Here is a 13,020-nt window from a genome sequence, read left to right as displayed (position 1 = left end):
CTTAAGAGATAAGCAATGTAAGTAATATATTGATTTTCTTCTCCGTCAAGGAGCTCCATGTCGTCCGTCGTAGCGATCAAGACTAATATGGAAGTCCAAAAAGCAATACTCATAAACAACATTTAACTTTAGACATTTTACTTTCTGCATTCCAGAACACAGTCAAGAGCTCTTCAGCATTCAGCTAGGTAAATAATGACCGCCAACATGAATTGTTATACCCACTCAAATTGTCCAGCTATGAATGATACAAGACAAGGTGACACAAATTCAATATGCAAAATCTGGGATAGGTGCCAGTGAGAAATTTTCAACTAAATTTGAGATTTAGTTGCATGAATGCAAAGTTAAATCAACTTAAATACAATCACCGTATACCAAATGGGTTGGATCTGCAAACTGTATGGGGGGAGGCTATGACCTGCACCTATATATGATAGATGATAAAAGTTCATAATGTCATTGCCTCTCATCAAATCCACAAGTTGCCAATTTCATTATCTTTACCAGCACCAAACTCTATACCTGTGAAAACACAAAGAAAAAGAACACAAAATTAACTTCGAGCATGGTGTTTTGTTGAAGATGAAATGGATAATCATGTGTCTAAATTTACCTTGATGTAATTCCTGCTCTTGGAGGTGAAAATTATAATATAACACAAACGCATTTGCTTTGCCTTGGTTGGTTTGCCGCTTTCTTCTCTGCTCCGCAAAAAAGGGATACAAATTTTAACAAGACACTAGCAGCAGAATTGATTATTCAAATAAACTACAAGCAACAGGACATGGCCAAAGTGATTAGGTAATCAGCTGTATAGTTGGCAAAGGTATACTGTCCATTAATATAGTATTGAAATGGCCAATAATTGATTTGAATAGACATAAACTATTGCGTTATAATTTAGAAGGTGCCTGGGACCTCAATGTAATGCAATCATTTCTGCTGTCCCTGGCCTGTAAGTAATAAGGTATTCACAAGAATAGCCATTATCTAACATGGTAGACCAGAAAAGGGGAAAGAATGGGACAGGGTATTATTCTCAAAACCACCAACAAGGCTTTTTCACCGAAAAAAAGAAGCATATGGGAATCTAGAAAATTTCTACAAAAGAACAAAACATGCCATGCTAGTTGCGAAGTGCTCAAACAAAACAAAAAAAATTATTTCCAAGAGGCTCCAAGAAACAGCCGGTGGGAAAAAAAAGAATATATTTAAAAGTTTTGGCCGTCATTATCAGATGATGGAAGAATACTCGTACCTTTCTCTACAGAAGATGGATGAACAACAACATGCATGGTTGTAACCCCACCAGGGATGTCACACAGTGGGCTTTGGCATTCCCCTACAGTTCTGTTGTTTTCCAGTATTTTTCCTGCACTTATTAACTTGACATCCTTCAATGTCCTTGGACCATTCTCCTTTTCTGGTCAAATATTAACAGGTTTAAATACCTCGAATTATATTTCTTGGAAATTACTTAAAACCATAGAAAGCATCAAAGTTCAGAAGGGAGAACTCTTGTGTTTATACTGGAGAATAAACAGCAAAAAAAATAAAAAACTTAAAGATGTTGTTGATCTAGCATGATGACATGACAAATCTGATGCTATGCTATCAAGTTTGACAGTGGTTCTTAATAACTAGCATCTGAAAATTAAAATGCAATTGCTTTACAGAACCGTATTCATACTGGATTGCCAATGAACAAAAACAACCACTCACAACCCAAACTAGAGTCTCAGTAAATTTCTAAATTACTTGACTGAAGAAAGAAGAAGAGTATTAAAATCCAAATTACCAACAACGATGAAGAAACGACTGAACATGAAAACTAAATAATTTGTTACTTCAGTTTTGGTTTGAGGCAATCAGTGTTGATATCAGTTCAGATTTCAGAATTTTGTTACAAATTTTCATGAATATTCATAAGAACAAAAACGCATGCAGTTTATGTATCTGATAATTGTAACTGAAGAAATCAAGGATTTCTTCCAATAATGGATTGGGTATGCATATTGATTCAAAGCAGAAGGAAACAAGCATGGTTCTACTTCATCTTGTCAAAGTTGTTGCTTCTGAATAAATTGCACAGAATTTTAAATAGAAGCCCAAAATCAGTACATTTCTGTTCTAGAGCACAATTTGTGCCAGATTTCAAAATGAAACAGTCAAGAGAAAAGATCATAATTTGAGATTTGAGGGGGAAAAAAACCTTTGAAAGTTTATCTAACCTTTAGGCCAGTGGGCAAGAATATTTTCCTTCAAGGTTGCAACACTTGTTGCAGCAGGAAAGGTTTTGGGACCAATATCCGATCCATCCGCCAATCGAAACTTGATCTCTAACTGATCTTGCACCCCAGCCATCTTCAAAGATTCAGTCTTTCAAAATCAAGTCACCCACCTCTACTTGAACCTTTTATCTCGATTGATTTCTATCTCAAATCAAGCCCACTAAATTTCTTGATTTGGATCCTCACAGAGACAAATATTTCACCAAGATCCTGAATTGGATACTCTGCCAAATAAAAACGAAATCAAAAAAAGAAAAAAGAAACAGAGAGCACATGAATATGTTATGCAGAACAGGTGAGTAATGCAAAAAAGAAACACTGTTAAGGAAATAGTTTTGAACTGGGATTTCCAGCAATCAAATATAGCCAGGTGAATCTATCCAAAATTAGAAGCAAAGCTAACCACGCTATCATGCAACAAAATGATGCAGGAGGCCACACTAATAGAAAGAAATCACAAACACACGTACATATAAGCATACCAAGATTTCTAACAACAAATCTTCTACAAATCACAACCACCTAAAAAACTTCAAGTAGTTCTTCCTCAAACAAATCCTCAGAATCAAAGGAAACACTCAAAGAATAAGGATAACTTGCATGGACATAACAACATAAAAAGAAAAACCCACCAAGAGGATGCTCCCATAAACACTAGAGTCAACCCAAATCCTCAACTGGGTCATCAAAAAAGCAAAACAAACATTCAACAAAAGGGAAAATCCTTGATGGGTTGGCTTACTTTTCTCTAAAACTGATCTGGGCCAATCTCTTTTTAGCTAAAGAAAATCCAAACATGAATAAAAAAGAGAAGAAGAAAAAGAAAAAACTGATATGAGTGTATCAATAGTGAATAGGGATCAAATAAATCCCCTGAAAGGAGGCTGTTTCGAAGTTTTCAAAGTCTTCTAAATCTATGGTCAGTGCTTCCATCCTTGCCTTCTCCTATGACTAAGGGAAATGGAGAAGACTTTTAGCCCTTTTGTTTCCCAGGTTTACAATTTCACACGATGTGCTTTTTTTTTCTTCTTTTTTTTTAAAAAAGAAAAAGAAGAAAGAAATAATAATAAGAAACCATATATTCCTCTTTTATGATTGTGTGTCACACTTATACACAGATTTATGTTTGTCTATGCACCATCATCATAGCCATTCAATCATGATCAAGATTCACTAATCACTCTGCATATTTTTCAAACTAAAAAATAAAAAACTAAAACGTAACAATATTTTTTACCTTTGTATTTATTTTGATCTCTTCTATCAGTCAGTATGAAAGAAATAAACAAAAAAGAATTTGATGGAAACAGCACCAGACTTCATCCATTCTTCTTTGCACATGCACAATTTTTTAAAGAAAAAAGAAAAAAAACTGCAGCTTCTGGAGGACGTTGTCAAATTTGATGCAGAGCACTAAAACTAAATCATTATTGTCTGCTAAAGCTTGCATGGGCAGGCAGGCAGGTTAGTGGCAGACTTATGACTTATCTTAAGGAGATGTGGAGATAGATGTATCCATTTATCATGCCTCCAACCTGAAATTAAAGGGAAAAAAAGAAAAGAAAAGGAGGAGGTTTATAAATGTTATGCACCGCCTAAGGCATGTAGCCAGAAAATTGGGGGGATGTCGATGCCAAGCAGATACATTCACGGTATTATTACAATGGTCAAAAATGAAGGCAGCCAATGCGTGGAAGGGTCTGCGAGGACCCTGTCAAGGAGGCAGGCAGCCATGGAAACATCAAATACAATTCCATTTCTTCTTTCGATGATGATAACTGATGAAACCCATTTTATATTGTGTGCATTCATCTTCTTTTTGTATTGAGTAGGCATCTGTGATGTCAACGAACCTTTCGGATTCTTCCCTTTAAAACTTGGGAAGAATCAACTAATAGCTTAATGATTCAAACAAATGATCGAAAAGCAAAATCCCAAGAGTCATTCAAGATAATTGGGACGCGTTAGGCATAAGGAAGATCAGAACTACAAAATTCGGTTTTCGGATGCTTAAAGAAAGTAATCGTACAAGTAAATGGATTCCTTGTCATCATGGAATCCCACGAACAACAAGAATCTCTCTTGTTTGCCAAAGATATTGTATATTATATTTCTGTCTCTATGTGACCATATCTTTCTCAAGGGTATTGTCAATGTCTCGGCGAGGAAAGGAGACAGAAACTGCATGCAAAACATGGACTGCCTCATAAATTAATCATTCTGCACAAGAATATAATTCATAATTGATCATGGACCTGTCCACATGATTTGGCAGGTTGGATGGTTAGTTAAGAGTATCATGACATCTGGGATTAGGTTTTGCGGAACCAAACATCAGCATCTTGATTTCTTCCCAACAAAAGAGAAAACACATTAGCATCATGGTTAACATAACACGTCACAAACAGTGAAAGGATGCAAGGAGCAAGACTTTGAAACTGGACATGGTCACCAAAGCACACAGAATTCTGGAGAGAAAGAAAGAAAAAAGGGTCAAAAAAAAAAAAGAATTTTCTGCGCATTTTAATGTTTCTCATGAATCGTACATAACAAATACTGATATATAACCTAAAAGGTTCCCCAATTCAATAGGTCCTGTAACAAAGCAATCTCCATTACCTACTACTAAGTCTCACCTTGATGATATCAAATTAACGAGGAAAAAAAAGGGGGAGGTGCTAGCAAAAATAACAAGAGGATGAAAAAAAACGAAGGGAAGAAACATTTCTAGACCAATACTGGAGCCCTCACTAGAGGCCTGTCCTAGCCTTCCTCTTCCCTGTACCAAGCAGTATGATGCATTGGCATATGCACTTTCTAACATGTGTATCTTGCTTTATTCTAATATATGTTCCAGGAAATCAGGCTTGATAGACTCTCTGCAGGAAGCCCACTGATAGTATCCATTTTTCAACCAAGAAAAAAAATGATGGGTTGCTATGTTAAAGATTGAAAGAAAGAATCCCATGCCCGTGCTGGTGATGCAGCCATTTTCTGCAAAGGTACGAGGTATGACAGTGAATTCAGACCTGAAACTCTGCCCCCTTCTGTATGAATTTCTACTTGCCTTCTCAAGTAGACCTTGAGAAAATTCTCAATCATGAAAAAACTTACATGGCACCTGGAATCACTTGTTTTTTCCATTCCAATAATAGCTCTAGCCCCTATGGTTAATCAAACTGAATCCAGGATGTGGCAGTTCCTTATAAAATCATTAGAGTAATTCACATACTTGGTCCAAAATGGTCGTAGATGCTCAAAGCCAATTTCCAGCCAAGGTTTAGACTGACCATTGTAGTGAATAACTGCAGCCTTCTTTACACTCTCGATATTTGTATTATTCTGATATCCCAGTCCAAGCATATGCCAGAATGGATCAATTGGATGAACATGACCTTTAAAGGCAATCAAAGACGGTGGTAGGGTTCCAAGTTTCCACATCGTCAGGTTTGACTTCAGGTTCTGCACAAAATAACCCAGAATCTGAGAAAAATGGTGGCAAGGCATCCCTTATTTGCCAACAGTTATATACAAGTCATTATAAGCGCAAGCAACCTCACCAACATCTGGTGCATACAGGAATAACCTGTACAAAATATCAGTATTTGCTGTGTTTGATACTGATCAAAATTTAGATCCATGGTGAAGTTGAATGTTTGATTAATATTCTGGCAATCAACAAATATGAAACTATCAACTAGAACATACGGGAAAAGTTTGAGGGAGACACAACCAAGTGATGTGCTTGCAAATTAATTAAGAGTGTATAGAACCAACAATATCACTTCTTGTGTACCCAGTCCTTGTAAGCACACACAATCAGAAGCCCGCGCCCAAGCAAAAATCGTACTTCATAAATGAAAAAAGATGATGATGAAGGTTGTTTACTGACACAGTGCTACTCATATAGGATTTTTTTTTTTTTTTCAAAGAGTAATGCTGGAGCTAGCAATGCTTGTTTAGTGTAGTGATTCTTCAGATAGGAGTTTATTTATTATTTATTATTTTTATTTTTATTTTTATTTTTATTTTATTTATTATTTTTATTTTTTTGAGAATCAAGGTTATGTTTTAGCATGTTCAAAGAGTTACTTACCACATAAGATGGCAAATACAACAACATGAACGTGTAAGTGAAAATTTTAGAGACAGTAACACTATCCTGTTATTTTATTAGACCAAGAAAAGGTGGAGGCCAGAAGAAGGAACAACAAAATTTTTAGGATAAGCAAGAAACTAAATAGTGTAGGGCTTACCTCTTTCATCCAGGAATGGTAGGTTTCTCTTATATTCGTGTTCCTCCATGCATGGAGATCAAATATATTCATTCCATAAGCCCAAGCACATTCATCAGGGTCCAAATTCTTTGCTATAAGGGGATGTGAAAAATTGAAGTAGTTCTTGAGATGCTTGGACATTACCCACTCATCTTCACCTTTACAAGTTTCTACGGCTCCATTGACCTTTCCCTGAAGGTCAATTTCCCAAAGTGGAGACAAATCATGCTGAATTACAACATCATCATCTAAAAACACCACCTTGTCGAGGTTTGGAAAGAGCTGTTCAACAAAACCAATCAGCAAGAAGATTTTGGGGCAACAGATGAAGAAAACAAAAATACAAGAACTTTGGCCAAACTCAAAGGTTGGACTATGATACACTAGTTCATAGGAGGGAAAAATTAATGCTAAAGTTAGCAACAAAAACAATGAAGAAATTTTTGTTACCATTCCACATGCATTGGATCATCAAACTGCTATTTCTTTTTTCTTTTTTCTGAAAAAAATGCCTAACTTCCTGTAACACATCATTTGTTATTCATATGCATCTTGCTTGTTCAATTTGTAAGTATCACACTTAATTCATATTTCAATATGTTAAAAATTTTGGAAACTTCAGTAATTCATAGGTCTCTCCCAATACAAATCAATGAATGTTATCAACAATCCCAGATACTTGTAAATCTACTAAAGTTAAATCCTGACTTTGTTTGGCTGGTGAAGTACTATAATTTCCAGTGAGATCAGGTGAGTTTCTACCTCTGAGAAGATGAATTAATCCCCCAACAACAATGCCTCATGAATTAGAGTTTTTTCGCTTGCTTGCTTTTTTTTATCCTTTAACATCTTCAGTTCCCTAGTTCTTTTATAATAAACCATACACATCATAATTCATTAGTCTCCTAGTAGGACAACAGAAAAGATAAACTTCATATGAGATTACCTCGGGTATGTATATCCGAAGATGGTTAAGTAACGATATATACTTCGGACTTCTAGCCTGCAATTTAGAAGCAAATCTCCGAGGTGTTGTATCACTAAGATTTGCCCCTGCAATATGATTCCCATGGTAATAATCCCTGATACCATTATGATTCTCCACAGCTTCAAGCACTGGAACATTCTCTCTTGTTAACCAGTCAAACTGGTGAACACCCTTCACTTCAACAATAGCAGGGGAGGCTGGATTTAGTGCAAACCATGAATGCATACCCGCATAGGTTTTCTTGTCAGTGATGATGTGAAAAACTATCCTGTCAGGCTTTAGAGATGACTGGACAGTAGAAGTGACAACAACTGAGGCAGCCAAAATGTTATCAGTTGAGAGGACAAAGTGGTGATACGAGTTGTCAGAGAGCAAAGGAAGGAACTCTGGAGAAGGCAACTGTGTACGTGCATGAGCATTAGAAGAATATTCATCAGTCAGACGTAGAGAGAGACAGTGGATGCTTTTGGGGATGGAACTTGCAGCAAAGTGTTTGTTCATCAGCTCTGCAAATTTAGATTCCCTAATTTCTCTTTCCAACTTTTCCATCTGTGAAAGATAATAAAAGAATGACATCAGTTAAAAATATTTTCTTAACATTCCATCAGATTTTTGTTTCTTATTTTCTCTTGGAGGAGCATGGGTAACTGCACTCTCTAACATGCATTTATGCATAAATGTTGACATAGGATAATAAGAAAAGAGACTAAATGAAAATGAAGTTGATGGATCGATCATGACATAACAAAAGAAAGTATATACAAATTTTACATCCACTTCAATGAGACAAAGTATCATGAACATGTTGCAGTTAAAAGATCTAAACTTAACATACAACAGTAGTAGTCCCATGACTGCAGCATTCCAGCTCCATCATAGTTGAGTACAATAATTCAATTTATTTTTGAATAATGAAAGAGTCATATCAATAGCATGTTTTCCCAAGAAATAACTTAACACAAGAATAGCAGAGAAAGAACATGAGGTAAGGAGTTTCCTCTGGGAAAGGGGCCATGACCAGAAAAGGAGGCTGCAAACTGATTATTAGAGCACATCATTAAGAAACAATTGGTGGTATCTTCACAGTCAGCAAATTGTACAACACCGCGATTCATGACATTAGCCAATTTACTACCAAACTATGTGAAAACTGCCCCATCTTTTGCCTCTGAAAGACCAAAAATAATTATAGCATCCCAAACATGCTAGAATTATTACAATAGTACGACCTAGAGAATAGAAATGTAAAGAGGTCCTGTGGACACATCCTGTGACAACCTTACCAGCATGCCAAGCAAGCAATAAATCAAAACTCAAAATCAGATGCTCACCAAGAGAAAGTCAGTTATAAAATAAGCAACAAGTATAGTTGATATAAAAGAAGTGTCAGACATGGCATGAAAGGTCTCAAAATTATGGCCACCTCATTTATTACAAGGTCAAAGAAAATAGTCAATTAGATAAGCAAAAAGGATAAGTTTGAAGCTCGAGTTAGTGATCTATATAAATGAAGAGATCAGACGGTACAGCATAAACATATAACAACTTGAAGTCCATCATCCAATGTAATTTTTTAGGTTTAGAATAATCTTCAATGATTGGGAGATTGGGTCAGATAATTTATTTGAGCATAGATTGAATTGGCATTTTAGTTCTAACAAAGTATTGATGAATGAAACTGACAAATCATTTTCTAGCACGCAATAATTGAATAGCAATAGTTCTAATTCTCTTAAATCTTCTCTTTAGTTGTCTATAAAATTTTAGCATGCAATAATTTAATAGCAATAGTTCATAGCATGCAGAGAACACTTCTGGCAAATCATTACTTGATAGAATACACAAGGGCAAAATTTCAAGTATCATCTATTACCCATTCCCCTCGCTTTAGAATCCCTTTTCTTTCTTTCTTTCGCTGGTGAACCAAAAATAGAAACAATTACTATTAGAGGCGTCACCCAAATATCATATATTTCTCCACTTCAAAAATTTCCAAATGTTAAGATTACCATTTAACAGAAAACAAGAACAAGAACCAAGAAAGTTAAAATCTAATTCCTGTCTAACAGCCCTCATTCAGGGATATAACTAGTTTAGAACAAGATTAAAGGAGCAGAAACAAGTCCAGAGCCATGAAACTAATACATATTAGTCAACCCTGCTCTCCTCCAAGAAATTAAGAATAAGGAAATGAACCAAATCTGAAAGTAATCATGTCCATGTTTGAATAACTTGACACATACCATAGCCCTCAACATGAACGCAAATGTCCTTGCATCATACTGATTGTTCTTCATTTCAGAAACAAGGTGATTAAAAGAAGCCGGAAGCTTTACACCATCTGGGATTTCCTCATTTTTTACTTGATTGAGTATCTTGTAAAAGTCTTTAACAAGCCTCTGTTGCATCATCACCACAAGCATAAGTATTCAATTTGTAATAACCATTAACAAAATTATCCAAAAGTAGGAGAGCAGGTAATATACTTAATCTGAAACTGTGAAGGATGAAGGAAAAAGCTTACTTACCCCTGAATCATCTACTCTTCCAAGAAGCCTTGGTCCTAACCGCCTACCTAAACAATCTGTAGAAAAAAAGCAAAGTAAGAACAAGAATCCAGTATGCAGCACAAACACAGAAACATCATCATGGAAGGAAATCCTAGATCCAGATCCCAGGACATAATAGAGTGTAGACATGCTACAAGCAGATCCAGACTGCTCTGTAACATTTAAATAATTTGAATTAGAAACACTGGTGAACAAAATTCACAGTATAAGGGGGATTAAAAAGAAAATGAAATAGCCAGGAGAACAAAATAAATAATAAAAAAAATTGTGATTTTTTGTTTTTTGATCCACCACAAATTGTGATTAAGAAGTCTTTATCTGTTTAAAGTATCAGCAAATTGCTATTAATCTAGTTTTGAATCTACCAAGTAATCAAATTCTATTTTATATGATATTGGCATGCATGGACTAAAACTCATTCTTCATCCAGATTGTAATCTGCAATAATAATCAAAATTCAAGTGCAAAAGTCCATCAAATCTTCATTTAGCTCATATTTATCATAAATAGTAATCAAATATAATCTCCCAGAATTCATAAATTAATGAATTTGAAACCTATCCCCTATCAATTTACAAGTGCAAAGCCTAATTGGTTAAAACAAATGTGCAAACATGGGTGAAAAACGAATGAAAATGGAAGAATCCAGGAATTAACCATGCTTGATCAAGAAGTCCAAAGCTAAGTTAATCGAATGAAATATAATCAGCTTAAGAAGTTACTATGGCAACAAATATAACATGCTACTGAATCAGAACAAGATCCATCATCCTCAATCTCAATTACAAATGCGAAAATCATAATCAAATGAATACAATTATACATACGAGTGTGCCTTACGTATGGTACGAACATTTGATGATTGATAATTTCAATTTCTTTACATTTGAAAGTACGCGGTATTAGGATTGCAGAAAAAAGATGTAAACAAATTGAAATTATCAATCATCAAATGCTCATACCAGACATGAGGCACATTCATGTATATATATGCACCGGATGACACAAAAAGACATAAATGCATTACATGTGAAAAACAACCTTACCCCAGATCAAATCAGGAACACACCAGAACAACCACAACCAAATGCATACTTACAGAAAATGAGAAAATCATGAAATTAGAAAGCAATCCCAACCCAAATCGAATAATGATCCATCCACCTCGTCAAGCAACAATCACAATCAAAATAACCACAAAACTAAATATTTAAACACGTCAGAAAACCTTGAAAAGAAATTAAAAAAATAAAAAAAAATAACCAACCAAACTCACCAAATGAGGAGCACTTATTGACTCCTTCAAGCGTAACCAGAGCAGTAAGAATGAATACAAAAGGTAACAAGAAAGCAAGAATGAGTATAGTATGAAAAAGGGTTCGATAAGAGATATGGCGAGCTGCGACTTTGATCTTCATTGAGTCAATAAATCCATTGTTGCCGCTCGAAGATATAGTGATGCTTCTCATGCTAGGAGAGATGTGAAGCTGCATATTCCTTTCCTATGCAGCCCCACCACTACAAACCTAGCTGCGGCAAACACAAAAGCAACAAATTCTACCTCCTTCCCTCCCAGTAATACCCCACCCACCATCAGATCCACAGCTATCTTTAATACTTTCCTCTTCACAGATAAGATTTCCTTTCTGGGTTTTCCTGTTATGATATTTGCCTCTTTGCCCTTCCCTTTTTTGTGGTCTTCTCAAAGACCGCATTGGAGATTTAACAACAACGATAATGATAAAATGGGCTTCTATATCTAAGCATCCAAGCAAGAAAGATTCAAGAATTCAATGGTTAATCGATATATCTTCAATGGTTCTCTTTTTATTATTATTATTATTATTATTATTATTATTTTCTCCTTCTGGCATGGATCAAGAAAGAGACGGAGAAAATGAAACAAAGAGAAGGAGAAAGGAGAGAGAAAACGGGGTTTGTTCTGTGCCTGTGTTTTTGTCCTTATTTCCTTTTTCTCTTTTGTTGATTGGTTGGAACGTGAGATTTATTTATTTATTTATTTATTTATTTATTGTGAAAAATAATGAATAAGTTTAAGAAAGTAATTAAGGGTATTTAAGAGTCAAAACCGTGTGTTTATTGTGATGGGTTTAGAGAGAGAGTTTGACCTTCGAGAGCTAAATTTAGATGTCTGACTGTCTCCCTATGTTTATGGCCACCACTTGGTCTTGGATTTGATTTCCTTGCATGGGTTTTCGAATTTTAGTTCATATCTCATCAGCCAAACAAATAATAATAATAATATTCAATTTCCCATATCACTTTATTTATTAATAAATAAATTAAAAAAAGTGTGGCCCACCAACGGTTCTTCTCTTTTCTGTCATTGAGTTTCAAAATTACATATATTTTATCAAAAGCTTTCATATGAATGTTTTTTTTATAATTTTAATGTATTGATATAAAAAATAAAAAATAATCTTAAAATATTCATTTTAATATATTTTTAAAAAATATATATTAAAAAAAAACTTACATCTAACACACACTTGATAAACCTCACTTAAAAAAAAAACAATTTTTTTTTAAAATGGCATTGTAACTTTTTTAAAAAAAAAACCTTTGGAAGTAAAATTGGACAAAAAAACATCGGGTCAACCCAAGGTAACATGATAGATAAATAAACTAGGCAATAAGGGGCAAGCCACCTTGGATTAACTCGCAAAACCAGTGGTCAATGCCATAAAATGAAGATAACCTGACAGAAAAGAAATTGAAAAAAACCACAAAGCTAATTTTTTTATAAAAAAAAATAATATCGAAAGATAAAATCAAAAAAGAAAATAAGCTACAAGAAAAACAAATATCAACCAGCGTTAACTTTTCTAACTCATGATCCTGAAAAGCACCATACATGAAAAAACCATAAA

At 34.8% G+C, this 13,020-nt stretch overlaps 2 protein-coding genes across 5 annotated transcripts; both read right to left on the bottom strand.

The window, feature by feature from the left end:
• Nucleotides 1-112: 112 nt before the first annotated feature.
• On the bottom strand, nucleotides 113-3,389 carry LOC7472614 (membrane-anchored ubiquitin-fold protein 2). 4 transcript variants are annotated; one of them, XM_024598871.2, is made up of 5 exons: nucleotides 2,927-3,389; nucleotides 2,235-2,518; nucleotides 1,262-1,426; nucleotides 617-704; nucleotides 113-525 (listed from the first exon to the last, which is right to left on the bottom strand). In XM_024598871.2, the coding sequence occupies exons 2-4, from the start codon at nucleotides 2,365-2,367 to the stop codon at nucleotides 649-651; spliced, it is 354 nt and encodes a 117-aa protein (XP_024454639.1). In that variant the 5' UTR covers nucleotides 2,368-2,518; nucleotides 2,927-3,389; the 3' UTR covers nucleotides 113-525; nucleotides 617-648. The 4 variants fall into 4 exon arrangements, with proteins under 4 accessions (XP_024454639.1, XP_002305375.1, XP_024454640.1 ...); XM_002305339.4 differs by having other exon boundaries at nucleotides 3,037-3,389; XM_024598872.2 differs by lacking the exon at nucleotides 2,927-3,389 and adding an exon at nucleotides 2,777-2,913.
• A 1,402-nt stretch (nucleotides 3,390-4,791) lies between these two features.
• LOC7472613 (probable galacturonosyltransferase 14) lies at nucleotides 4,792-12,097 on the bottom strand. The gene is made up of 6 exons (XM_002305338.3): nucleotides 11,406-12,097; nucleotides 10,088-10,143; nucleotides 9,803-9,958; nucleotides 7,518-8,108; nucleotides 6,551-6,853; nucleotides 4,792-5,756 (listed from the first exon to the last, which is right to left on the bottom strand). Exons 1-6 carry the CDS (start codon nucleotides 11,620-11,622, stop codon nucleotides 5,469-5,471), a joined length of 1,611 nt encoding a protein of 536 aa, XP_002305374.2. The 5' UTR covers nucleotides 11,623-12,097; the 3' UTR covers nucleotides 4,792-5,468.
• Nucleotides 12,098-13,020: the final 923 nt, after the last annotated feature.

Source organism: Populus trichocarpa, chromosome 4, assembly GCF_000002775.5.
Source record: "Populus trichocarpa isolate Nisqually-1 chromosome 4, P.trichocarpa_v4.1, whole genome shotgun sequence".
NCBI lineage: Eukaryota > Viridiplantae > Streptophyta > Magnoliopsida > Malpighiales > Salicaceae > Populus > Populus trichocarpa.
This window is presented reverse-complemented; position numbering and strand designations above follow the sequence as displayed.